At 44.0% G+C, this 26026-nt stretch overlaps 1 protein-coding gene across 2 annotated transcripts in view; it reads right to left on the bottom strand.

The window, feature by feature from the left end:
• The window catches only part of ARRDC1 (arrestin domain containing 1), a 499552-nt gene that overhangs the window by 162685 nt on the left and 310841 nt on the right, over window positions 1–26026 (bottom strand). For both annotated transcript variants that reach the window (XM_069241475.1, XM_069241474.1), the window contains one exon: window positions 12113–12267. In XM_069241475.1, the coding sequence (XP_069097576.1) occupies window positions 12113–12267 (155 nt within the window). The remainder of the gene's footprint in view (window positions 1–12112; window positions 12268–26026) is intronic.

Below are 26026 nucleotides of genomic sequence, written 5' to 3'. Positions count from 1 at the left end.
ACTTCGACGGAGGGGCAACCTCCGGGGCCGAAACATCCGAAGCCACCGGAGCGGCCACCGACGCCGGCACCGGCGCCGAGCCCACATTCCCAAAAGGGAGAAAGGGCATAAAGGGTGCCGGCCGAAGAGGCGCAGGATCACCCAACGAAAAGGCCAAGGGCCCCGAAGGACCAGCCGGAGCAGCTCCTGGAGCCATCTGCTGAAAGATGGTATACATCGCATTAAGAAACGCGGTACTATCGGCTCCAGGAGTGGGAAAAGCCGGATACTGGGGTGCCTGGATCGAGGGCGACCCCGACGCCGGCCTCGACGTCTGCGACGCCGGAGAAAACACAAGAGGCTGCACCACCTCAATCACTGACGCCTGACCAGGTGAAGTCGGTGACGCCGGAGAGGGCAACGGCGTCGATGGATGCGGCGTGACCGTGGGGCTGACCTCCCAAGTCCTCCGACGCCGAGCCGAAGGTGACCTCGAATGAGACTCCTTGCTGGAGTGACGTCGTGAGTCTCTACGGCGCCGGGAGTCTCGATGACGCCGGTGAGACCTTGGCGAAGAAGACTTCTTATGATGTTTCTCCTTCTTCTTTGACTTTGCCATGAATAACTTGGCCTCGCGCTCTTTGAGGGCCTTCGGATTCATGTGTTGACATGAATCGCAAGTCGAGACGTCGTGGTCGGAGCTCAAACACCATAGACAGTCGGAGTGAGGATCTGTAACTGACATCTTGCCCCCACACTCTCGACAGGGCTTGAAACCCGACTTCCTCTGAGACATTGTTACCGCAGAGAAGACTACGCAGCAGACAATACACTGTAACCACGAAGGTAACAGTAACTCCCTCGAAGATAACCGTTTCGAATGCACGGAAAAAAGGGAACTGTCATCGGCACGTCGGCGAGGACTTCTTATTGCCTGTATGACGTCAGACGGCGTCGCGTGGGCTAGAGTGACGTCCTCGTCGACGTGCAGAGACTAGTAAGAAGATTTCCGTCAAATGCTGGCGCCATGGGAGTATTCATCAGGTGAGGAATCCACAGGTAGTTGTATCCATCAGAAAAGCTTCATTTCATGCTTTCGAAGAGCCTTTGGACAAAGTCGCTGACAGGAGCCGGAGTCCTCAGCGTCAAAGCTCACCCAGGCACCACATGCACACTGTATGGGGTTCCGTAACCAACACCTGCTGCCCACAGGATTTAAACCTCAAAGACCTAGGAGGGAGTTATATGGACTTGTCACATCCAGCGGACGCCGTCATTACGCAGTCACGTGACGTGCTCTACCGACACGCAGACTTACTAGGGGAAAAAAAAAATCCACCTCCTGGCTGGCACCTGGGGAAGATTCTAGGTTAAGCAATCTGAGGCTAGATGTCTCCATCAGTTACTGTGTGTTTTTCTCTGACTTTTTCGAAACAGCAGGAAGGGCATTTGCCAAACAGAGGTGGCACTGTGGGTAAAAACACAAGGTCATATGTCACTATTTACAGAAAGTTTTTCTTTTTGGAATAGGTTGAAAGATGCACTTTATACTACTAAGGTACAAATTCCAATTGGATTTGAAACAAAATACAGACATTTTTGCCTTTTGTGAGCTGGCCATACTGATCAACAATCACAACATAACACTCATACCATGGCACTGTATTGCTTTCATGCTTGTGGAATCAATGATGGACACATGGTGGCTGCAGAATGCCGTGTATGCGATGACAAGGGGGGGGAAGTTATATGACTTGTTGTCACATCCAGCAGACACCGTCATTACGCAGTCACGTGATGTGCTCTACCGACACGCAGACTTACTAGGGTAAAAAATGTCCCCTAGTCTTGGCAAATCTTCCTCAGAACTTGAGGAATCAAGGGTATGGTGGGGAAATGCATAAAATAACTGGGTGTCCCAGCTCAATTAAAACACGTCTCCCAAAGCTCCCCGCATCAGATACTGGAGGCTGCAGAACGATGGACAGTGTGCATTCTAGAGAGTGGCAAACAAGTCTATCTGAGGTGTACTCCCTAACCTGAAGATGTGAAGCACCACCTCTGGATGGAGATGCCACTTGTGGTTGGCTAGTGCCAGCTGAGACTGTCCACACGTACGTTCAGTACTCCGTCCAAGTGATTTGCCACAATGCAAATCCAATGGTCCTGAGCCCAGGACCATAGTCGCAGAGCTTCCTTGCAAAGAAGATACAACCCTACCCCTCCCTGTTTGTTGACGTACCACATTGAGGTAGTGTTGTCCGTCAAAACTTGCACTGGCGGACCGCAAATGTAAGGGAGGAAGGCCTTGAGATCCAGATGCATCACCCGCAATTCCAACAGATTGATGTGAAACAACTATTTTTCTTGAGACCAAAGTCCTTTGATCTCCAGATCCCCAGATGTGCTCCCCGTCCTAGAATGCCCACTGGTGGCAGAAGATGCAATGCTTTCCTTGTGCTAGAAAGCCCTCTACATCCCACCAACCGAGATCCGCTGCAGTGTCTCTATAGATCTTGACTGACTCTATGAGACCCAGTTGTGTTGAAAACTTTGCCTGCGGAGGCATCACTGTAGGGCCCTCATGTGCCAGCATGCATGAGTGATCAAGAGAATGCAGGAAGCGAACAGACCAAGCAGGCGTACGACCTTCAAGACTGTACATGCAGGGAGAACTCCAAGCCTTTCAACCAGGCAGCCTATTTGGAATTGAAGTTCTCATGGCTCTGGCCACAATCTGCTGTATCAAGGCCTTATGGCATCACCTGTTTTGCAGCAGCCTGTAATTTAAACACTCTGCAAAATGGCCCTGAACATCCTGCAGTAGCTTGGGAACAATGTCCCTGGTCGAATCCATCAAAGCATAGATATATCTGCCTAAAAGACAAGTGGCATTCACGGTTTTCAATGCCATGTTACCAGAAGAGAATATCTTCTTTGCAGATTGTTCCATTCGTTTAAATTCTAGATCAGGAGTTGTTGGAAAGAAACCAGGGTCTGATTTAGAAGAACAAGAAGCCTAGACCACCAAGCTTTCCGGTGTCAGATTTGGACTCAAAAACCCAGGATCTCCTGATGCCATCCTATATCCCCTAGTGATCGACCGTAACACCGCTGGAGTCAATACAGGCTTCTGCCACCTGTCTAACGCTGGTTCAGTCAGTGCCTCATTGAATGGCAACAAAGGCTCTGATGCAGACAAGAAAGAATGAAGGACCGCCCTTAATATATTTGATTGTAATTCCATTGTGGGACGAGGCAAGACCAACAGCTCAGTCACCTTTCTTATTACCCCATGGTATGATGTAACCTCAGGCCCCCCTGGTAATCATAACTCCCACTCCGGGGAAGTGTCCAAACCACTTGCTACATCAATGCCTTCAACTTCCTGGGACAGTATAGGAATTTCACTCTTCCAATTCAGGGTCTTGGTGTGCATCTAAATATTGTTACTCCTCCAGAAGCCTCAACATCTCCCTTCGAGACCTCAATCTTGACTCCAGTAGCGGCATTTGAAGGGAATATACTGGCATCAGCGATGTCTGTTGCGGCGCTGGTAACTAGATACTCAAATCAGTCAAGCTAGAGTAGAATGATGTGACGTCGGATGTGTCCTCTCAGAAGTCAGTTGTCAGTCGGTGAAAACGTCATCTTCCTCGGCACCATCAAAGGCCAGGGATACTGGGCTGTTGGCATACAAGGTAGGAACTGAGCCTACCAGAAAACCTCCAAGGGTGAAGGACAAATGACGCGTGGGGCCAGCAGGCGCACTAGAGCGAGTCGTTGCTCTGCTGAAAATGCTATACCTAGCATTTAAAAAGTTGTCCGGTCTGTCCCTAGAGCTGGAAACGCATGAGAATCTTGATCCTGCTGAGGAGGTCAAACAGGACGCGCTGCAGGCACTTCAGTGTCCTGATCCGGTGGTGTAACCAGAGAGAACTGCGCTATCGGAGTCTTAGGTGCCATCAGGATCTCTACTAAAGATGTGTCGGGGAACCTTTAGGCGACTTCGGAGGAGGAGACAGAGGCTGAGGACTGACTTTGAGAAGAAAGACGCCGTGAACCATGGCGTCGTCTCTTCTTGAGTGACCTCAGGGACCAATAAGAAGGGGACTCTGTTAGAGGTCAGGATCTATGACAGCCTCACTTGTCCTTTTTCACCTTAGCCAAGAACAATTTTGCTTCTCTCGCCTTCCAAGCTTTAGGATTCATGCTCTGACATGAAGCGCAGCCCCCAACATCATGATTCAAACTAAGGAACCAAAGACAAACTTTGTGTGGGTATGTAACCGACATGTGGCCTCCATACTCGAGACAATGTTTGACCCTGACTTCTTAGGTGGCGACATTGTCGTGTAAGGGGACAACAACATCGAGATTCCCTTGAAACAGTGTAACCACGTGGAGAGATAGGAAAAAACATTATGCGTTGAAGGCACGGAAAAAAGTGAACTGACGTCAGAATGCCAGCGAGGATTTATTGTGGCTCCGATGACAGACCGTATTGTGCGGAGTCGTGCCATTGTATCGTCCTCGTCAACGTGGAGAGCTAGAGACAAAATAAATTCTGTTTAATGCTGGAGCACTGGGGGGTATTCAGAAAGTGAGGAATACACAGGTAGATGTATCCATCAGAAATATTTCATTCTGTTAAGCTAAAACCTAAGTACTCCAATGGCTAAAGTATGCAAAGACTTCTCTGGGACATCAACTGATTCTTAAATAAAATTAGCAAACAACAAAACATTCCACTACAAGTAAGTTGAGATTTCTTGTAAGCTTAGCTTGTGCAAAAGAGCAAACACTTAAGATTTTGTAAAAGCAAATCTTGCTAACTATCTTCACAAGCCAGTCATTCATAAATAGATCAACAGTGGAGATGTGTAACCCTCACTCTTAGAATCTTTGTAAAATACCTAAAGGTCCAAACCCAGTCTGAAAGGAAGGACAGAAAATGGTATTGTTTATCGACAGTAAACCTCTTGAATTTTCTGTGATCCTGAGCTCAAAGCTGGCAGATGTCGTGTTTACCAAGTAGATTGAATGAGAAGAGGAATAGGCTGTTATTTGGCTGGATTCAACAGTTTTGCACAAGAACCCTTCAGCAAGATATGATTTAGTCCACTTGAATGTGTGCCTGCTGGTATTCTGTAGGGTAATATCTGCCCGGGGATTTTACCCACTCCTGAGGAGGGTCTTAAAATCTTCCCAATCCCTGAGCTTATCATAGTAACCCTAATTTTCCGTAAGACCAGCCTCATAATGAGCTCATGGTGATAAACACTCATCACTCTATAGTAAAAGGGGTGAATTAATCTTAGCCACTGTTAACTACTTGGGGCAGCATTCCAGACCATCGTTGTTGCCCACTATACCACCTCGGAGAGGAACCAGCCATATGCAAATCCTTTGGACTTGCTCTAATATGAACAGGCCAGCTTTCAGTGCCAGGCCAGGTCCCTTCTGAGGCAGAACACAAGAAACCCAGGACAGGTTTCGACCAAACTGGGCCTCTTCTGTAGGGTGCATCTTGATTCCAGTAGCAAAGTGAGCTCCTACCCTGGCATATGCTGAACTCGTGTGTTATGGATTGTGGGCAGTGTAGGATTGTCGAAAGGATGTCTTCTAAATTAATGTTTTATTCTTCTGCATCCAAAATATAGGTAGAAAGGTGGTCTGATTTGTTACTAGGCAGAGGATGGTACGTGAAGGTCAGCTGGCCATCCATTCTCTAAATTCATAGCTTCCTGCCATGTACAACCCTTGTTTCCAAAGACCAGAAGTCTATGGCAGTGTGAAAAAATAGGCAATTGTTGCCTGTCGACGAGGAGAAGCCCATACATAGTACTTGCCAACTGACACGATTTTGTCTTTAGAATATTTTTTGGCAGGAAAGGTGACAGAACGTCTGCCACAGCTGACTTTTCACATCTCATTTCCTGCTGAAGGGTAAGGATGATGAGCGCAATAATCAAGAGATTTGGAATGCATTTTTTTTAAGCAGATGCTGACTTTGCATTGGCTTCCATGCTGAACACCGCAGGCACTTCCTAATGTTTCCTCTTCTATGCCTTTTTAGTTAAAGTTGCTGGCGGGGCATCCCTCAGCACTGTCCCTGGAGGGTGAGCCATGGCTACAGGTGGAAATTTAAATTTTGCTCTTACAGTTTTTGAAGGGAAGAGCTTAAAAATGTCATTTTGATGCCTGATGTTTTGGATGAATTCAGTAAATGCTTTTAAGTTGTGGCTCATCCACAAAAAAAAAAAAAAAAATCTTCAATCCATAAGCTAAAAAGGGTGTTCAAGAGATTTCTTCTTTTCTGGGGGAGTGTGGCATTATGACTGAATCCACCCCTGGCCTAGGAGAAAAAAACTCAAAAACACCCTCTGATTTGGCAAGCGTGTTTGGGCCTGGGATGTTATTCAGAGAATGAATCAATAGGAAATCTTGACGTTTGAGGTTATAACAGCAGGCAGATCAGAGCTGCATACGGGGACTTGTTCACATTCAAAGTGTGATAATAACATTAGCTATGGTGGCTTCTAAAGGGAGTAAGAATACTTTGTGCATTCACCTCACTAGTTAATGCTTGAGTGCTCTTAAATGAGGTGAATGTGTTAAACTATTCCTGGACCACCTGTCACTAACAATATTTATTTGGCGGTTTTAAACTATCAGAGATTCCAAACCTGGTGATGGGAAACAGTTTAAGCAAAGGAATACATGAAAGAAAAATAAAATAATATCATCCTCCTAGTAAGTTATTAGGAGAACCCGGAGATGACTTGGGTATAAAATATTACATTAGTATCTGAAGAATCTATAGTTGGTTTCATAGGTTTTCTAATGGAAGGATTTTGAGTATGCTTTCTCAAGTTCAAGATAAATTCTTTCCTTTTACGGAAAATCCATTGAGCTCATCTTTTTGCTTGCTAGGCTTCTGAGCTGGAACTCCGCAAGCATGAGGCAGCCATAGCTCAGTTACTATGTTCCTCTGTGCTGGAAGGTCAAGTTAAGGTGTATGAAGATTTGAGGTCTTTGAATTAAACATCAAAGCTGAGTGTTGTACAGCAGATTTGCATTTTAGCATAATCGTAACTTGATACAGCTTTTGATGTTTTACAGATTTTAAAGACTACTGAATGGATTGACATGGCATGTTATTACCTCAAATGATGAGTGAGCCCCCAACATCGATACATTCTATGACTTGTAAAGGGTATTGCTCTTTAGTGCTGCATAGCACTGTATTCATTCTCGATGGCAACCTGGTAAAAAACCCTTTATTAACTCTGTTCAAAAACCTAAAAATTAGGTTTAAGGGACTATAGGGAGGTTCCTGAAGTGATAATTGGGTTACAGAGTTAAGAGAAAATTGCTTATAGAAATGGTAGCCCATTTTACAGAGTGTTTTAAACAAATTTAAAAGCAAAGTTCCATGGAACTCAAGTCACTATGAGACTCACACTATCAGTTGTTTGAACATGTTTCAGCCAACTCTGCCTACAACAGAGTCGGACTTTCTTCAGGTCCAGTAACGGATTCCCCTTGCTGTCCCAGATTTCTGGGAAGGGTTTTTTCCCCAAGAAAAACTGTGTTCATATCAAATATAGACTGTAAAGACATTTCAGTATGCGTGATTTATTTATTTGTATGAGGAAAACCTGAAAATACAATGATAGAGAGAAAGTTATAAGAAATTATGATGCGTTGGCATACTACTGCAGTAAATTCATAGACAAAGGGCTAGTTACAATATTTTTTTTAAAGATCCAAAGATGTTTCAGTTCATGCACCCCTGTAAAGAACATCAAATCAAATACCAGCACACATATGCAACATTTCCCAAATTGTGAATCAAATATGTAAAAACATATTGTAGTCTGATCCTGGACTGTCTTAACCTAACGTTTTTGGGTTAGTTCTTCATAAGGAATGGTGGTCATGATACACCCCTGTAGTAACTGGGGAAGGGAGCATATGTCCGCCGATGTAACAAACGTTATTACTCGATAAACATTGAATTCCTAGCAAAAAGGGCTTCACCCTTTATGTTTGATCTGTAATATGTTGAGGAAGATCAGCAAGAGCGCTGGTGGTGACCGTTACTGCCTTCTATCTCTAGAACTGCTCTATGAGGGTATTTACCAGGCTGCTTTTCCACACTTCATCCTAATTCCAGTAAACCTCTATGGCAGATTTATTTATTCTGCATCTTTTTATATCCTACAGGTTATCTTTTGCTAAAACTTGCAATCCCCCATAACCCTCCCCCCCCTTAATTCCAGGAGGGCCGACATACCATACATATGCCAGATGGGTCAATTGCTGCCTTTTTATTTCAGCATACTGAAAACCTGACAAATAAGGAAGGAATATCTTCACTCTTAAGTACGAACAAATGTAGTCAAATAGGTTGCCAATGATAAAACTGTCAATACTGTTAAATCTAATTCATACGATGAAAAAACAAAATCAATCATCTGGAGCCAAAAAACAAAGCACTGGCGAAACAGTACACAACATGCTAGGAGATGGAAGCTTTTGGTATATATATGTATATCTATAAATATAATAATTTTTTCACTTGAAAAACCAAAGGTTACAGGGACGTTCAAGTTAGGCTCACATTTTCAATGTACCAAACCATAGAAATTCACCTTGTATAGTTGTACCCTAAGTCAACTATAACTCACAGCTGTGCCATGCACAGTTTGTCAAAAATTTGACTACAATATTACATTGATATCGTCAGTAATGTTAGCAAGATGTCGTGAGTGCCTTAATTTGAGGGGTAATTAGGAGGTCATGGCGAGGGCACGAGATATAGTTAGTTATCTCCAGTGACTACAAACAGGTGAATTTCTATAGTTTGGCACGTTTAAAATGTAACCTTAACTATAACGTCCCTGTAATCTTTGGCGTTTCAGTCCATTTCCATGTTTTTTTTCCCCGTAAAGTAAAATTCATTAGTATAGTTTAATCCAACCACAACTATGCACAGCTTTTGGCCCTGTGCAGCAGTAGTTGACCACAGGGCCTTGCCTGTGGCCAACCCCCTATATACACACAACCCTGACCACAGTCGAGGGAAACCCCTATAACCATCGGGCCGTGGACACCGGGGGTTGGGCACAGGGCCTGGCCTGTGGCCACTCCCTGCAGCCAACACCCTTAACCACCTAACCCCACGTTGCGCACAGCCTTTGCCATGCACAGCAGTAGTTGGCCACAGATCTGCATGCCCCACTTCCCCGGCCGATTTCAGCCCCAAAGACCACAGCTCCTGGGGCCTACCTTCTGAAATGTATTTTTTTGAGGGTGGAAGGGGAGACGCACGCCCTCCTTTCCCAGGCCGATCTGCTGATCTCTCCCCGGGGTCCCCATTCTCTGGGGTGCGTTCCAAACTTTTTTTTTTTTTTTTTTTAAGGATGGGGGCCTCTCGTCCTCCGAAGGCTGAGCTCAGATCCCCTGGGCCTGGACTAATGATTTTTTATTTTATTTTTTTAACGGGTGCGGGCGGGGAGGCTTGGCTGCCCACAAGTCAATCTCATCCCTTGGGAACCCAACCCCAGGGGCCCGGGCTAAATATATATATATTTTTTTTTTTAATGGGGGGGGGGGGAAGGGGTCACATGGACGATCTTAGCCCCGGGGACATCCCCATCCCACAGCCATGTGACCTGGTTGCCCCCCAGGGCACCCAGTGACAATGTTGGGGACTGCAGGGGGAGCCTGAAGGCCCCCGCGGTCCCAGCCGGCTTCCCACGTCCTGGGGTAGCCAGCATTGCTGTCACAGCAAGGGAGTTGCTAAAGCAGCTCCCCCTCTGTAAGAACAATGCTTCCTCTGTTTCCCTGCCTGCATCTCCGCGGGCAGGGAAACAGAGAAAACCTTCTACTGCATGAAGTGAGAGCTGTGTGACAGCTCTCACTTCATCCAAATGGAGTGTTTATTGTGACTTAGTTGGAGATGTCAAAGCACCCTGGAACAAATTAGGAGCCGGCCCCAGGTGGTGGAGGTCCCCAGGGCCATTGTAGGCTCCACAAGGGGTGCTGTGTGGCCCACTCCCCCAACTCTACAATTTAGCCCCAGCGAGGCTCACATAGCTACATTCAAACTGACACTCGCACACTCACTCACAGACGCACTCACTCATGCACCTACTCACAGACCCACTCAGAGACTTATACACCCACTTACAAATCCACTGAGACTCAAGCACTCAGACCCACTCAGACTCACACATACACTCAGACTCACACACACCCACTCAAGAGACCCTTTCACACTGAGACACCCCCTTACACTTACGCTCACACCCAGACATACTCAGACCAACTCACATCCACATAGACCCTCTCACACTCACTCCCATACCCAGACACTCAGACCAACTCGAACACCCAGATACACCCTCTCACACCTATTCCCACACCCAGAGATACAGGCCCTGCGTCCAACTCCTGCCTCACATGGCAAAAGGCTGTCCGCAGCGCAGGGTTGGGTGGTTAGGTGGGTTTGCGGTGCACAGTGGTGGTTGGATTAACATACAGTAATGAAAATTACTTTACGTAAAAAAAACTAAAAAATGTACTGAAAAAAAAAGTTTTAGGGATGTTATAAGTAGGAAGCCGAATAAAAAAAAAAGAAAAAAAACAACACAGAAATGAACTTAAAAAAACCAAAGGTTACAGGGATGTTATAGTTAGGTGCTGAATTTACTCGCACAAAACCAGAGAAATGAAAAAGTTATAGTTCGTTATTTCAAGTAACTATACCTCGCACCCTAAGGTCACTATAACTCGTGCCCTCATCATGTACTGCTAATCACCCCAGAAATTACAGCACTCAGGAAAACTTATATAAAGTAATTAAAAATATAAATGAAACATTACAAGTCAAATTATTGAAGACAAAAATGTGCATGGTGCGTGCGCAAGTTATAGTTACCTTAGGGCGCAAGTTAGTTACTTGAAATATCTGTAACTGCTGAATGTCTGCGGTTTTGGTCAAGTAAACTCAGAATTCAATTATAATGTCCCTGTAACCTTTGTTTTTTAAGTAAGTATATATATATATATATATATATATACCACCTTTTGTCCCCTCATGAAGAAGGTGTCAGGCTGAACAAAGGTCAGCCTGACACACACTCTCCATGTTCATCTCAGGCAGCCAGGAGCAGACATGCGCGATTTGCGCACACTCCTGGCTGCCTGAGCTGAACTTTGCTGGGCTGAAGAGGTCACAGCTCCTATGGGCGTGACCTCCTCGGCTCAGCAAAGGTGCCTCGAGGCCCTCCCCTGGGTGACGAGGAAAGCGTCACCAATTGACACTCTCCCTGGGCGCTTCAGGTTTAAGCCATGAAGTGCCCAGGGCGAGTGTCAATCAGTGACACTTCATCACAGAGTGGGGTGGGGTCAGCAGTCTCACTGACCCCATCCCACTCTGTGACGAGGCTGGGACTGCTGACTTCCCCCATTGGCTGACCTAGGGTCAGCCAAGGGGGAAGGCAGCAGTCCTAACCCTCCTGGGACCTGGAAGCTGAAGGTAAGTGAGTGTGAGTGTGAGTGTGTGTGTGTGTGTGTGTGTGTGTGTATGTGTGTATGATGTTTTAAATTGAATGTTTGGTGCGTGCATGCTTGAGTGTTATGAGTGTTGTTAATGGATGTGCGTGCGTATGTGTGTGAAAGAATGTGTGCGATTTTTTTAGATTAATGTTTGGTGCATGCGTGCATGATTGAATGGTATGAATGTTGTTAATGGATGTGTGTGCGTGTGTGAAAGAATGAGTGTGTGTGATGTTTTAAAATGAATGTTTGGTGTGTGCATGCATGTTTGAATGGTATGAGTGTTAATGGATGTGCGTGCGTGTCTGTGTGTGAAAGAGTGTGTGAAAGAGAGTGAGAGAGTGAGTGTGTGAGTGTGTGTGTGTGTGTGTGTGTGTGTGTGTGTGTGTGTGTGTGTGTGAGAGTGTGTCCGGCCCGCCACCCTCCCTCCTAAAGCTGCCGAAGAGTGACAGCAAATGGAGAATCAGGGGTCGACAGTAACATTAATAACCCAGATAGCCATGCCCCATCCTAGAAACAAACCAAAATAACCCTCCACCCCGAGAAATAAAGATGCTCTTACCTCTATGTCTGTGATGTCATTTAGGTTGAGTGGACTCAAGATATAAAAGAGCTTGTTGCATTTATAGTCCTTTGAAAATCGAGGAGTGTCGATGACCGCTTTCACCTGGTGTATTACCTTGCCAAAAGGACCTTCAAAGGATGTAGGTGCAGAAACTGAAACAGAGTAGGAGAAACATGTCAAAAAGGAAAAGAAAATTGTACTTTCCTTTAACACTTGTTCTTTGCTAAGGGAAGCTTCATTAAATTAATTAACAGCGAATTGTTGCGCCCACACACAGGATAATAGAACACTTAAAAGCAAAGAATAAAACTATCCAATAAATCAGTACAGTGAAATGTATATAAAAAGGAAACGTTTGTTTTACAGTTTTGCTCTTTTTAAAAAAAGAACTAAGGAGTAAAACCATCATAAACCCCAATATAAACTTAAATTCGGGTTAGAATACATACAGCAGCTATGATGGTCAAAAACATTTAATCTGTTTCCCTTTTCAGAAGTGAGGAAAAATGTAACAAGTTTTAGCATAGGTACACAGCCTAGCAAAGAGGAAAAACTGTCCTGCCACTTTACGGTTGCAGTTGGGCCACCACAATCTCAGCACATGGCGCAGTGACAGTCCTCCAGATCATGTTGACAAGTTGATTAAAACAAATCATGAGTTCTTTTGACCAAACATTTGCAGCCATTCCTGTGACTTCACGAATAGGAAGGTGGGTGGTTTATGCATTTAAATGAAGATACCCTTGACAGAGAACTAGTGTTATAAAAAAGCAACGCTTTCTTCTTTCAAGGGTTTTTCAGTAATATTCATGAACACGGAGTAGACTAGCAAGCAGATCTCCTTTTCAGATGTGAAGCCACATGGAGTGGGAGCTAAGAGTACACCCTGACAGCAACAAAATAACTAAGATGTGCAAAGACATATACACACACATATATATATATATATATATATATATATATATATATATATATATATATATATATATATATATACATACACATACACACACATATATACATACACACATATATATATATACACATGTATATATATATATATATATATATATATATATATATATATATATATGTATCTCAATCACATCTCATATATGCCAGTATACCGGAGTAATTTATCAAGTGCGATAAATAGAACCTATTATGAGTTTTGGGGATTACCAGGTGGATTTTGAAGTTTAACGCATGATACGTGAATATAGTACACTTTAACCCTATTAAATCTCGCCAGGTTTGTCCTGACTAAATTTAACATAAGATGAGGTAGTTAACACATCTAGCAATTACTCGGTGTGTTAAGTACCACCCAACTCATGAATCTGGCCCTTGCAGAAACAGGGGTTTATGCAAACACTGACATACTAGTAATCATGGAATAAGATACAGATGCAAGGTAAGACTACCGGAAAAACTTCAGTATAGTTTTTATGTATTAAATTATCTCATTATTTTAAAAACAGTAGTGCAGATAATAGCTTTCAAGCACTGAGAATTGGTGATCAGAGAGAAAAGAAAAATAAGAACTACTAATGAGGGGAGACTGCACACAAGGTATTTGAAAAACATCAGAAAACAAGAAATTCTCCATTACATCTTGACAGAAGAAAAAAAAAGAAAAAAAAGAAAAAAAAAAGATGAAAGGATGCAAGAAGATTAAATTATAGAGCCAGGAAGATATGTGCAAGTTACTGATTAATAATGCAAACAAAGATAAGGCTTTCAAAAGAACAGACCGCACATAATCTGTGTCAAATCCTAAAAATATCTAAAGTTCGTAGAAAATACTGAAATATCTACTTTGGATTTTTTCTAAGAGATCACCATGAAACTGTGCCGTGCCTGACAAAACTATCTACTCAAATTCAGAAGTCTGAGGGAGGTGTGTTAATGGTGGTGCCCGAAACATTACAACTGATAAGAAAGTTATGCAGTTTAAGACGTGTCATGCTAAACTCTACTTGTCACCACCAAAAAGATGTACTAAGGAGCCTCCAAAAAACACTGCATCACTAGCTTGCCACGTAAAAGAATCATGCTAAACTTAACTGTACCGTTCATATCAATACCTTTGCTGTCGAAGCAGGTACCTGAAAGGACTAGCATAAATGCTTCAGGTCAACATAAATATGTATTTATGAAAGCACTAATTTAGTCAATAATATTCTCTGAAACAAATGAGGAAATTTGGTAATGCTTTATATAGCAATGTTTTACTGCAGACCATGCTGTTGTACAACATGTTTTACAAATGCTGACGAAGGCAGTTGTAATGTCTGTAATAAAATTAAGTAACTTAGTAGTGAGTGTGAGGTCTGTTGAATAGGTTGTCAATTTTTGTTTACTGGGAACCCAGAACCCCATTCTAGTACCCGAGTTTTATATGGCATTGAACTAGAGTACCGTATGGTGTGCTTAGTGTAGGTGCTGTATGTGATGAATGCACATTTTGGGTATATAACAATAACACTCAAAGTACTTATTGTACAGCTTGCGTTTTTTTATTTGAAAAACGAAAACTATATTTATTATAAACACACACTAACTTGTACAACTAAATATATACTTGAGGTAATGAAAGCTATTTTCAGACATTTATTTTTTCAATTGACGTCTCCCGGCAAATGCACTGAGATACGATTGATGTCATTGATACGCAACAGACGTATGACAAAACAGCTGCTGATCTATACTGAAATCTGCGAGTAGAAATAAAATGAAGTCCGAAAGCTAGGTAACAGAATGGATGTGTTCCGAAAAAGGCACAGTTGCACAAATTACATGCAGTCATCCAGGAAGCTTATTGTTGAAAAATAATTCGAACACTGAAATCTGTGAGCGTGGTAGAGAAAAGGAAGTCGATACAGAATAAAAAACAATGGATGTGTTATAAAAAATAAAATAAAAATAATAATAAAAATATCTGCACAAATGACAATTCATTGACACCCAAGCTTGATCACAAATAAAGTAGGTCCATGAAAAAAAAGCAGATGGAAACTTCAAAAGGAAGAAGTACTTGGTGCAGGCTCTACAGAAAGGATAAACACAAAAAAAGAAACCAAGAGCAAATAAGCTACAGCCAGAAAGAGGGAAGGAAAATAGAGTGACAAGCAGGCCAACAAACGGGAAGTAAGATCAGGCTGTAAGTATAAGTTACTTACCTTCGGTAACGAAATATCTGGTAGAGACATTCTAGTTGCAGGTTCCTTACCTTAGAATTTTCCCCCAGGCGTCAGACTGGATCCGGAGATTTTTTCTTCGAGCAATACCCTTGCGCATCAGTAGGTGTTGTTGGTCGACTCCACGGGCGTCGCTGGCATAGTCGCCATGATAACGTCGGGAGTAGTACATAGACACCGCCTCAGTGCAGTGACGTCAGTTTCCTTTAACGACTTTCCACGCCAAAGCACAGAGCTGCTAGGAGCTGCCGCAGCCCAGGAGACCTTGAATCTCTCCAAGGCAGAGTCCGCTTTGTCTCCAAAGAAACAGGAGCCATCAAAGGGCATGTCCATAAGAGACTGTTGGACATCCCATGAAAAACCAGAAGTACGCAACCAGGCGTGGTGTCTCAAGGCCACCATTGTAGCAACCGATCTGCCCAGAGAGTCGGTCGTGTTCAGCCCACATCAGATCGAGAACTTCGCATCTCTCCCATCGTTGACAGCTTGGGAGACAATAGCACAGGCCTCCTACGGTATCTGCAGCAGAACCTGCACTACCGTATCCCACAAAGTGGCTACAGTGGCCCAAAAGGCATGCAGTGTTCACAGACCGCAGTGCGAGCTGGAGGAAGAAAACATCTTCCCAAACTGTTCCAACCTTTTTGATTCCCTATCTGGGGGTGGGGAAGGGAATCTGCCTGACAAAGAATAAGCCTGGATGACAAGACTCTCAGACGTGGAGTGTTGGGACAGGAACTTAAGGTCTTTTGGGGCAGGCTGATGGCGGTGTGCGATAGTCCTGTTCACAGGAGCCCCTGTATTGGGTTTGGACCAAGTACCCAAAAGGACATCGGTGTGGGCTTCATTGAACGGCAAAAAGGGCTCAGATGTGGAAGCCCCTGGCTGAAGCACCTCTGTCAGGAGATTAGACCTGACCTGTACAGTAGGTAGCTCAAGGCCAAGGACCTCAGCCGCCCTACTGACCACCAAAGCAGAAGTTGCTCACTCCACCGTAACCACGGTAGGAGGAGGCATGCCGGCATCTGGAGCAGTGTTGTGTCCACTTGCCTCACCGGATTCCTGTGCCCACTCCAAAGCTGGGCCATCCTGGTATCCATAAGGGTCCAGGGACCCCTCCAATCCTTTCCTGAATTCGTACCCATAAGGAAAAGGGTCCAAATCCAACCTAGGATGAATTGGCCCCACTGAAGACAGAGGCGGCTGACGCTGTTCCAACTCTGAATCGTCGGGGATAAGGATTGGGTCAACGTCGCTGGTGGGCACCACCGTCATCAGGAGCACCGACAAACTGGCGCCGGGGAAGGTCTCAGTGGTATGACTGCGAGCAGATCCGAACGGGGCTTTGGTGGCCAAAGCCACCAGCACGGAACCCGAAAGCCCCTCGACTGAACCACTGGGGCCCGAAGGCTCTGTATCCGGGTTGGCCTGCCCAAAAATGAGGGGCATGGCCTCATAAACCTCCTTTAAATGGGCAGGGGTCGCTCTGGCTCCCAGAAATTAGAGGAAGCGTGCAGCGAACCCAGAGGCAGGCTCTGAAGTCAGAGGCCTCAAGCATCGACGTTCCTCCTGCGTCGCATCAGCTGAGCGACGGGGTGAAGTTGAAGGGTGACGGGACCACTTTGACTTCTTCTTACCTGTGGCTGAAGACTTGGAGGAAGAAGAATGGTGGTGGCTCTGCAAACGGTCTCAAGACCTTCCCCTTGAGCGGGACTGGGACCTATGTAGAGTCGAGCGCCAGGCCGCCATAAGCTTGAGGGACCGGTCCCTCAATGCCTTGGGTGCATGGCCTAGCACTCGGAGCACAACTTGTGGTCGTGGTTGCGCTCCAAGCGCCACAAACAGACCCGATGCAGATCCGTCACAGACATTATGCAACGACAGATCTCGCACGGCTTGAAACCGGTCTTCGAGGACATCACCGCACCAAAAACTACCCAAAAAATGACAAAACAGTTGAACTTGGGCAAGAAGGGACCAAGGTAGCTCTCTCCAGTTCAGCGCGTGGCGCGGAAAGAAAAGAACTGACGTCACTGCGATGAGGTGGCGTCTATGTACTACTCCGGACGTCATCACGGCAACGTCAAAGCCAATGACGCCCGCGGAGTCGACCGACGCCACCTACCAACGCCCAAGGGTATTGCCAGAAGAAAAAATTTCCGGATCTAGTCTGACGCCTGGGGTAAAATTCTAAGGTAAGGAATCTGCAACTAGAAGTCTCTATCACATGCCCTTTTTCAGACCCCCCCTCCCCCCCACCCCACACACACTTACAAGAGAATTCACAAGCAGGCGAAACCTAAAAAGGATTTTATCAGATAACGGTTTCCATAGACCGTCATCCTTCGAAAAAAATCAACAAAAGATTACAATATGTCTTCAGAAGCAAAGTTAACCTGCCAGAGTTTTAAAGACCTAGGGCCTGATTACAACCTTGGCGGATGGGATACTCCGTCAAAACGTAACAGATATCCCGTCCACCATATTAAAAGTTCCATTATAGCCTATGGAACACGTAAAACAAAAAGAAGGATATTAGTCACATTTGTGATGGAGTATCCTTTCCACCAAGGTCGTAATCAGGCGCCCAATGTTTCCCTTGAGGGCAGAAAATTGCCCAATGCTAATGGATAGAGGAATACCCCACATTTTTTCTACTGTACACCCTGAAAGTGAAGTACTACGATAGCAGGCATCTGGCATTTCAAGCCATCAAGTTGTATTTATCTTTGATGAACTAACTACACCATGGGCCTGATTTAGAGTTTGGCAGATAGGGTACTAAGTCATAACAGAAATAGCATACCTTTTCTGCCAAACTGTCAGTCTGCCTACCCGATTTACATTCGGGTGCACCTTAAGTAGGTCAGCCACTGAGCCTTTTCTGGCATTGTCAATGTCATACACCTCCAACGGCCCAATGGTGTACAGGCTTTTGAAGTTTTGGAAATTCAACCACCCACCCAATTTGGAGTGGGAAGTCAGGTAGCAGATTTTCACTCTCCTTTACTTCTGTGGAAACACCTGGTGGTAAGGGACAGTGAACAGGTTTAAATGACCCACACAGCACGGGAGAAAACTGCCATGCAGTGGGGGCATTAGTTTTTTTTTTTTTTTTAAACTGGAAAAAAAAATAATACGTTGGATGGCGAGACTTCATGTTTGGCGGGACCATCCATTAATCTTTTTCCACACTGACCAGAACTGCTGTTACAGTGGTTGCTTGCCAATTGCTAGAGATGTCCACATGCCCGATGGACATTCTAAATGTGCAGAACAGGCACTCAGGGTGACAGAGTTTTTACTCTGTCTCCCTGACAGAGCAAAGCAGGTCCTCAGCACTCTAAATCAGGCCCGTACCCATGTGAAAGAACTAGGTTACATTTTTACGTCAAGTCTATGAGACAGCCATACACAGTTTGTTGCCAGGCATACCGCAGAGTATCAAGAACAGAGGGCCTTGGAGTGGAACACTGAGGGTGCTTGGTGAAAATATGGGACCACGAAGAACCCTATCTGAAATGGCAGAGGACAGGTCATATGGGCTTAGGTAAGAGCATATCTCCTCTATGGCCCATGCTCGATCCTGATGTATGCTGCTGGAGACTCTCAGACCCAAGCCCAACAATGATAGTGACATTTTCCCCTCAAAATCCTTGGAGAAAAGCGCTCGTCTCTCCTCAGAAAACAAAATCAATAGGAATACACAAGGATTCACCCTGATGCTCTAGCAACCCCCAGAAACGCAAACCTTCTTGGCACAGGACCCCACTACGCCCTACTTGGTGCAGTACCACACAGCAATTGTACTGCCTATGAGAACTCGCACCAGCCACCCCTTGATGGATGACAGGAAGACCTTCAGAGACAGATAAGTGGTTTGTAGCTCTAGTAATTTGACATCCTCCACAGGAGACCAGAGGCCTCTGTTGTCCACCTCTGCAAGAAGACCCCCAAAACCTAGCAATGATGTGTTCGCCACCACTGTCCGTTCTCAGTGGGAAAGGAAGAGTGGCCTGGCGCAGGACAGACTGTGATCCATCAGCCACCACTGACAATCTTGAGTTATCTATTTCAAAATCTAGATGGTATCGGAAAAGCAGCCTTCAATCTGGGCATGCATACCGCTAAGAGCCCAAGAAACCACCCTCACCAGAAGAAATAGCAGGAATAACAACGCTCGCTCTTCTCAGTCTGGAGCACTCTCCACAGCACCCTTTGGGGCCAAGAGGAATAGACCCTCAGTGGGATGGACAGATTGTCTTAAATTCATTGTGAGCAGGAGAACATTGGTGGAGGAGAGGGTAGAGAAAGAGTATGGTGTAGGCCTTTTGCAAGACCCATATGTCAGACGTAATGGAGAGCCAATTGGGAGTGAAGTGTTAGGTTGTGCCCACCACTGTGTGTATATCAGCCGTGGAGGACAAACCTAATTTGTTTGTTGGGCACTGCAGCAGGGGAACAGAAGTCGGAGGAAGGGTGCCCCTGCTGGCCTGTGTGCTGTTTGCTGTTTCTGCATCCACAGTCCACACAGGACAGAGCCGTCTACTGCGATCTTTGCTGCCAAGGCCGCCTCTGGCTATATGTCAGACCCCAAAAATAGTTCCAAAAGTTTCACAAAAGGTGTCAAAATTGCTTTGCAGAGTGTAGGTCTGAGAATCTTTAAAGCATTCCAGAGCTGAGTTAATCTTCTCTCCAAAGAGATGAGACCCTCCTAAGGTCATATCCATTATCAATGCCTGCACATCAGTAGAAAATATAGATCTCCCCGAGACATGTCTAGGATGCTCAATACTGGTGTTGACTGCCCTGCTAATGCAGTCTGTGGTATCCAAGCCTGAATGGGTGACATACTTCTCTGCATCCTGCCAGTCCTGGATCGTATGAGCCAAAGAGGCCGTAAGATCCTTTGGGTCAGCTGCAAGATCTCACCATAGCCCAAAGGGAATGTGCATAACGGCCCAAAAGACAAACTACACGCATTCATGGATCTTAATGGCAGGCTGGCAGAAATAAGCACTTGTTTGCCATAGGCATCAATCTGTTTGGATTTGTTGGAAATGAAATCGGATTCACTTTACTCGTCTTGTCGCAGCACGACTTGAATCCTGTTGTTTTCTGTAGGGACACTGTTCCCTAGCACACTATTTAAATGTAGGTTTTAAGAGTTGCTGGAAGACTGACAAGGGGAGTGAGTGGAGCTCCGGGTCTGCACCAGAAGGCATGTAAAGAAAGGAACTGATATCTTCCAGGACACTATAAAGTCAGTGCAGAGCTGCACATGCAGCCTACTAGCACACTGAAGAACTGCTACAAAATTCTCTCTGGATCCAGTCTGCACCTTGGGGGATATTCTAAGGTGAGGAAACTACAGTTAAAAGTATCCAACAGAATGTAATTTTACATTGGATTTTTAATTATTAATCTCCTCAGTTTTTAAAAGTGCATAAATGTTAAGCAAACATTGCCTGTTTATCAGCATTTAAATTTTTCGATCTGTTGGATAGTTCTTCTCTCTGTTTTTAAAAGTGTTCCGGGGATGCACGCATAGGCGGCACAATTGAGTATTTATGAATATTACCAAAGATCCCTTGACAGATAACTTTAAAACATCTGCAATTTAAGACTTTTTGAAAAACACTGTCCCAAATCCAGAGTCAGTAAAGCATACGGTAACGAAAATGTTACCATGTAACCATCTGTTCATGTGGTGTACTGCTTTAGATTCACATGGTTTGCATACTCCTGCCATCTAATGTTGGGTACGGATGTTTGCATGTTGCTTTTCTTCCAAGTTATTTTTGAGTCACAAGATCTGTGGTAACTCTACCTTAGCCCACAATGCACCAAGACAAACACTGCAACTCAGATTGCTTTCTGCTTAGTTAGTGAGTAGGGACAGTTGAGTGAAGTGCTGAAAACAGAATAATATATGTTATGCAACATGGAACAGAACCATGGGGAAGACGTGTGATCACCACCACCTTCCAAGGAAAAGTGGGTACCTGTATCTTTACAGCACTAAACAATATGAAAAGATGGTTACAGTGCAAGTAGTATTTTCCATTTTTAACGTGTGGCAGTAGATACATATACACTGCATACTCTGCAAGCCAAATGTGCCTTGGGTGGTATGTGTAGTGAACACTGACCCTTGGTACAGCCTGTTTGTATCTATTAAACAATTCATCTGGCCCATCCCAGTCTTCAAACTGGGGTTTCCTATGAGAGACTCAAAAAAAGCCACAAACAGATAGTTTGTCTTGCAGACGGAATTGGTTATGTCCAAGATACATATACGTGAGTGTCCTCTTGACATCTAAAGTGTGTAATGCTCGTTCTGCCAAAGATTGTGGGTGTAGAAAAACAATAGGTAAATCAACAGTTCTTTTAATGCGAGAAAGGAAAAACACTGTGACTAGAATTTTTTTATTTGTTCTCAAGGCCACCCAATTACTTTGAACTTGAATGAATGGTTCCTTTATAGCCTGAAATTTACTGACACTCATATTTGATCATGATTAGACAAACTGCCTTCCAACAACTGCATGTCACAGAAGTGTACAAGTTTGAAAGGAGGACCCATAAGTCTGATGAGAATTACACTGAAGTTCCAAGTGGGTGCTGGAGCTGACCTTGAATGCACAACTCCCTCCATAAATGCCACAATAACAAGAATCTTAAGGGATGGACAAATACTCTCTAATCTGAATATAGCTGATAATGCATCTAGGTGTAAATTGACAGAACTGTATGTTAATCCAGCAGGCTGTAAATTCCACAATCAACTGATTAGCTCCTGAGCATAGACGTCAGAGTGTTCCATGTGTAGTACAGTAATAGAGGGCAAACCTTTCCTCCTAGCTGCATAAAAGGTGAGTGGTAGGAGTACTCAATATTTGCACAAACTCCTCTGGAAGTTTCAAGTAACCATACTAGGGCCTCAGGAGCCAGATGGCTAGAATCAGTGGACTGAAGTCTGGGAACCTAAGCGGGCCCTAATGCTTAATCAGACAATCCGGTATTTTATCATGTAGATCTACAGACATCTCTAGAAGCATGGGGTGCCAAGGTTGCCTCGCCCACGTTGGTGCCATTAGGATAAGAATTGTCAAAACGTGCCTCTTTGTGCACCACACACGGGGTCGGAATTAGTGGACAAAAAGATTAAGCAAATATACAGATCATCCATAGAGCACTGTCCCTGCAGTCCATGGGCAAGGATGCAATTTCTGGAATTTTGCGCAATGAAACAGATTGATGGTGGGAGAGTCCCACTGGTGAAAGTACTTTTGAAGAACCTGGGTATTCATCTCCCATTCGTGGACTTGGTACATCCTGCATACCAGGTCTGCAAGGTCATTCACCCATCAGAAGGTGCTCAGTCAGGAGCTCAATGTGGTAATGAATGGCCCAAGGCCACATGTTCTGGATCTGTGTAAAGAGCTTTGAAAAGATGATGTATTGGTTCTTTTTTCAAGCCAAGGGGAGATGAAGGACATTAAGGTGTTATTTCAGATCCAGTACAGATATGTTGAAAAGGCTAATCTCTTCTTTACTCTTTTGAACCTTCATTTACAATCTAGTGATATCAATCCTCAACGTGTTGGCCACTTGAGATGGTAAACACTTTTCACTGGCTAGGTTAGTGAGCTGGTAGGTATTGCTGTGTGATAATGCAGATCTTGACTATGTAAATTGTTCTTCAACGGAGTCAAGCCTGAACTAGAAATAAACTACCCCTGCACTGACAATGTCAAGTGGGGAAGAACAAGGCTTGTACTGTGGGCCTGAAATTCACACTGCAAATGTAAGGTTTAACTCTGCAGGGAAAATCTAGCCAACATCAAAGTCTGAATATTTTGCTGATTTGGGTCCTGAAGGAAGAGGCTGCTAATGGTGAATCCCTGCATTATGAACCACTTGTTCTCTGCTTTCATATAGTTTCATTACTGTCACCCATGAAGAGGAAGGTGCTTGTTTGAGCTCTAAGGAATGGGTACTAAACTATTCTGGGTGGAGTTTCAATTAAACTAAAGCGGTCTACATCCAGAAAGGTGAGGCTGACTGAATCACTTGATATCCCTGCTTGTCGACACTTTCATGCAGAAGTGTGACATCAGAATTCACCATGCTGCAAATTGAGCTTTTTTTCTAGGAGATACCATTTGTAGACAGACAATGGAATAAAGCTGCTGTTCCTAACCTTTTGACTACTGTGAATCCTCACTGAATCATTACTGGAATCCACGGATCCCCAATGAGTAATTACTGGATGCTGTGGACTTATGACCTAAGCAAATTTTATGCTTTGTACCGCAATACAATGCAGAAACACAAGTATAACCAAACAAATGCTCAAACCTCAAAATCAAAACATAACATTTCAGTTTTGCATCTTTATTTGTATACATCTTAAACATTTTAATGGATTAATTTTAATATTTCATTTTTGTAAAACAGCATGGACGCTCCTGAGGAGGCTCGCAAACCCCAATAATTCTTGGACCGCAGGTTAAAAAGCCACTGGGATAAAGCATTCAGCTTTGTGCTATGCTACAATGCACTCTGCCAGGACTCGAGGTTGCCATCTGGACATGATCACATCTGTTGCAGAGGTAATATGTAAACAAGAGAGGAGGTATCTAAACACATGTATATTTGAAAGGCATCTAGCAAGGATAGTTAACCGTTCTGCAGGCTGTTAACAGATCAAAGATGCTCAGGAAAAGGGTTTTGCCAAGGTCTCCGAATAGCTGGGCATTATCTAAGACCTGCAACAATTTATCACTTGGCGCCACAGAAAGTGGTCCTAACTATACTTTGTACATTTAATGTAACAGGTGTTAATTTGTTGCTGCAGTTGGATGGCAAATGCTTTATCTGTTAACTTTCTGAAGAAAGAATGAAGACTTTTGGGATGAAATTGACAGCCAGCTGGAAGGGAATTCGTTTTTATAAATCAAGTATTTACCTAGTTTTTGATTGGATCATGGAATATATCTTTTGTGAATGAGAGGCGGTAATTATGGTAGGATGATTTCACTGAAGATTCATTTCAAACTCATCACTGTTAGAGGGAAGAAAGTTACTCACTTGTATCCATAGGTCCCCAACTATGATATCTTTAACTGATTTACATGACTGAATTTCAGCATCGGGCTGGAAATGTGTAGTAGTCTATGTTAAGACTGCAGTGTTTCATTATGCAAAAACATTGGAAAGTGCCATAAACTATATGAAAGTGATCCACTTCATGTGTTCCTGCACATCTGGCCAATACGGTGGAGTGATAGAGGTCCAGCTATGAACAGAGGCTGAACTGTTTTAAAAGTTTTGCAGATAGTCAAGCAATACCTACACAAAGCACATAGTTGGGGAGTTGAGGGGGAAAGAATGTTGGAGAATTGTAGGAACAGGAAAGGAAATTCTTCTTCTCGAACATTAGATCTATAATAATTTCACATGCTCATCCAACTATTACCAAAGCAGTATAGATATGATATGTTAAGTCAAAGAGACTCACAGAAATAGACTGTCTGGTATTGCTTATTCCATGTCAGATATCATCTGGACCACAAGGCAGTAATACTTTTTGAAGGTGTGGGTAGACTTCCAGGTCTCTGTAGAAAATTACACTGCCTTGCAAACCTCTATCATTTCAGCAAATAACACTGCTTTTGCAGCCTTGCCTTGGTGGAGTAAGCTAAAACATTGCTCGGTAGAGAACTGATGCATTTTCTAGGATTTAACACGGTCCATGCATAGGCCCAGTGATCCTACAAAGCAGAACCTTTGCTCGTGTTACCAAAGGGAAACAAGGAACTGATCAGATTTCATCCATGGCTTAGTGATAACAAAGGACTTTAAACAACAGTTAATGTTCAAACAATACAGGTTCTATTTTAACAAGAGAGGCAGGCTGTGTAAAGAAACTCGAGAGACTGATCTTTTAATTCAGGTGAAAAGGCCCAAAGCATTTTCCTCTTAAACACAGGCTTGTTCCAATACATTGGACTTCGTGCATTTTAAGTATGGAGGCTCGATGGATATGGCTTTTACTCTACAATTTTCTTAGCTGATATAAATGGCAACAGGGAAGCTGTTTACAAGGCAGTATTTAAAGGTAAGTTTTGAGAATGAGTTTTCGCAAGAGGGCCCTTTTTATTGATCTCTCAAAACACCAGCCAAATGGACACAAATGGATGTGGATGCATAATTCAGGCCAGATTTCGTTAGATGTAAAAAACCGTGGAGACTACTCCGTGGGCGCATAATGATCTGGAGCTCAAAAGCATAATCTTTTGCGTTTTGAAGAACGTTTTTGGAGAAGAGGCTGTTCTAGCTGCTTTCAGAATTGTATGACAATCAGGTGGGAAAATCAGAAAGCCAAATTCGAAGTCTGCATCAACTTTGCATTTAAGCGAAGTGACTGCAGCCTGTGGTGAATAACATGACTAGGATTCTTGATCTGTAGATGAGTTTGTTCTGAAATTAATTGTAATGCCCACTGACCGTTCCAAAATATAGCTGTACAAGAACTTCTGAGTCCAAACATGTGCCACTAAGTGTTTGAGGTTGTGAAGCAGGACCCAGAGGTAGGGTCTCAACTTGCTGCAACTGTACCATATATTGTGTCCCGTCTTCTTTTCTCATGTAGTAAATGGTTCTCATATTGTTCATTCTGATGAGGACCCTTGCCTGGCAATGC

Source organism: Pleurodeles waltl, chromosome 6 (genome assembly GCF_031143425.1).
Source record: "Pleurodeles waltl isolate 20211129_DDA chromosome 6, aPleWal1.hap1.20221129, whole genome shotgun sequence".
NCBI lineage: Eukaryota > Metazoa > Chordata > Amphibia > Caudata > Salamandridae > Pleurodeles > Pleurodeles waltl.
The sequence above is the reverse complement of the archived record's forward strand: the minus strand, read 5'-3'. Positions and strand labels throughout refer to the sequence as shown.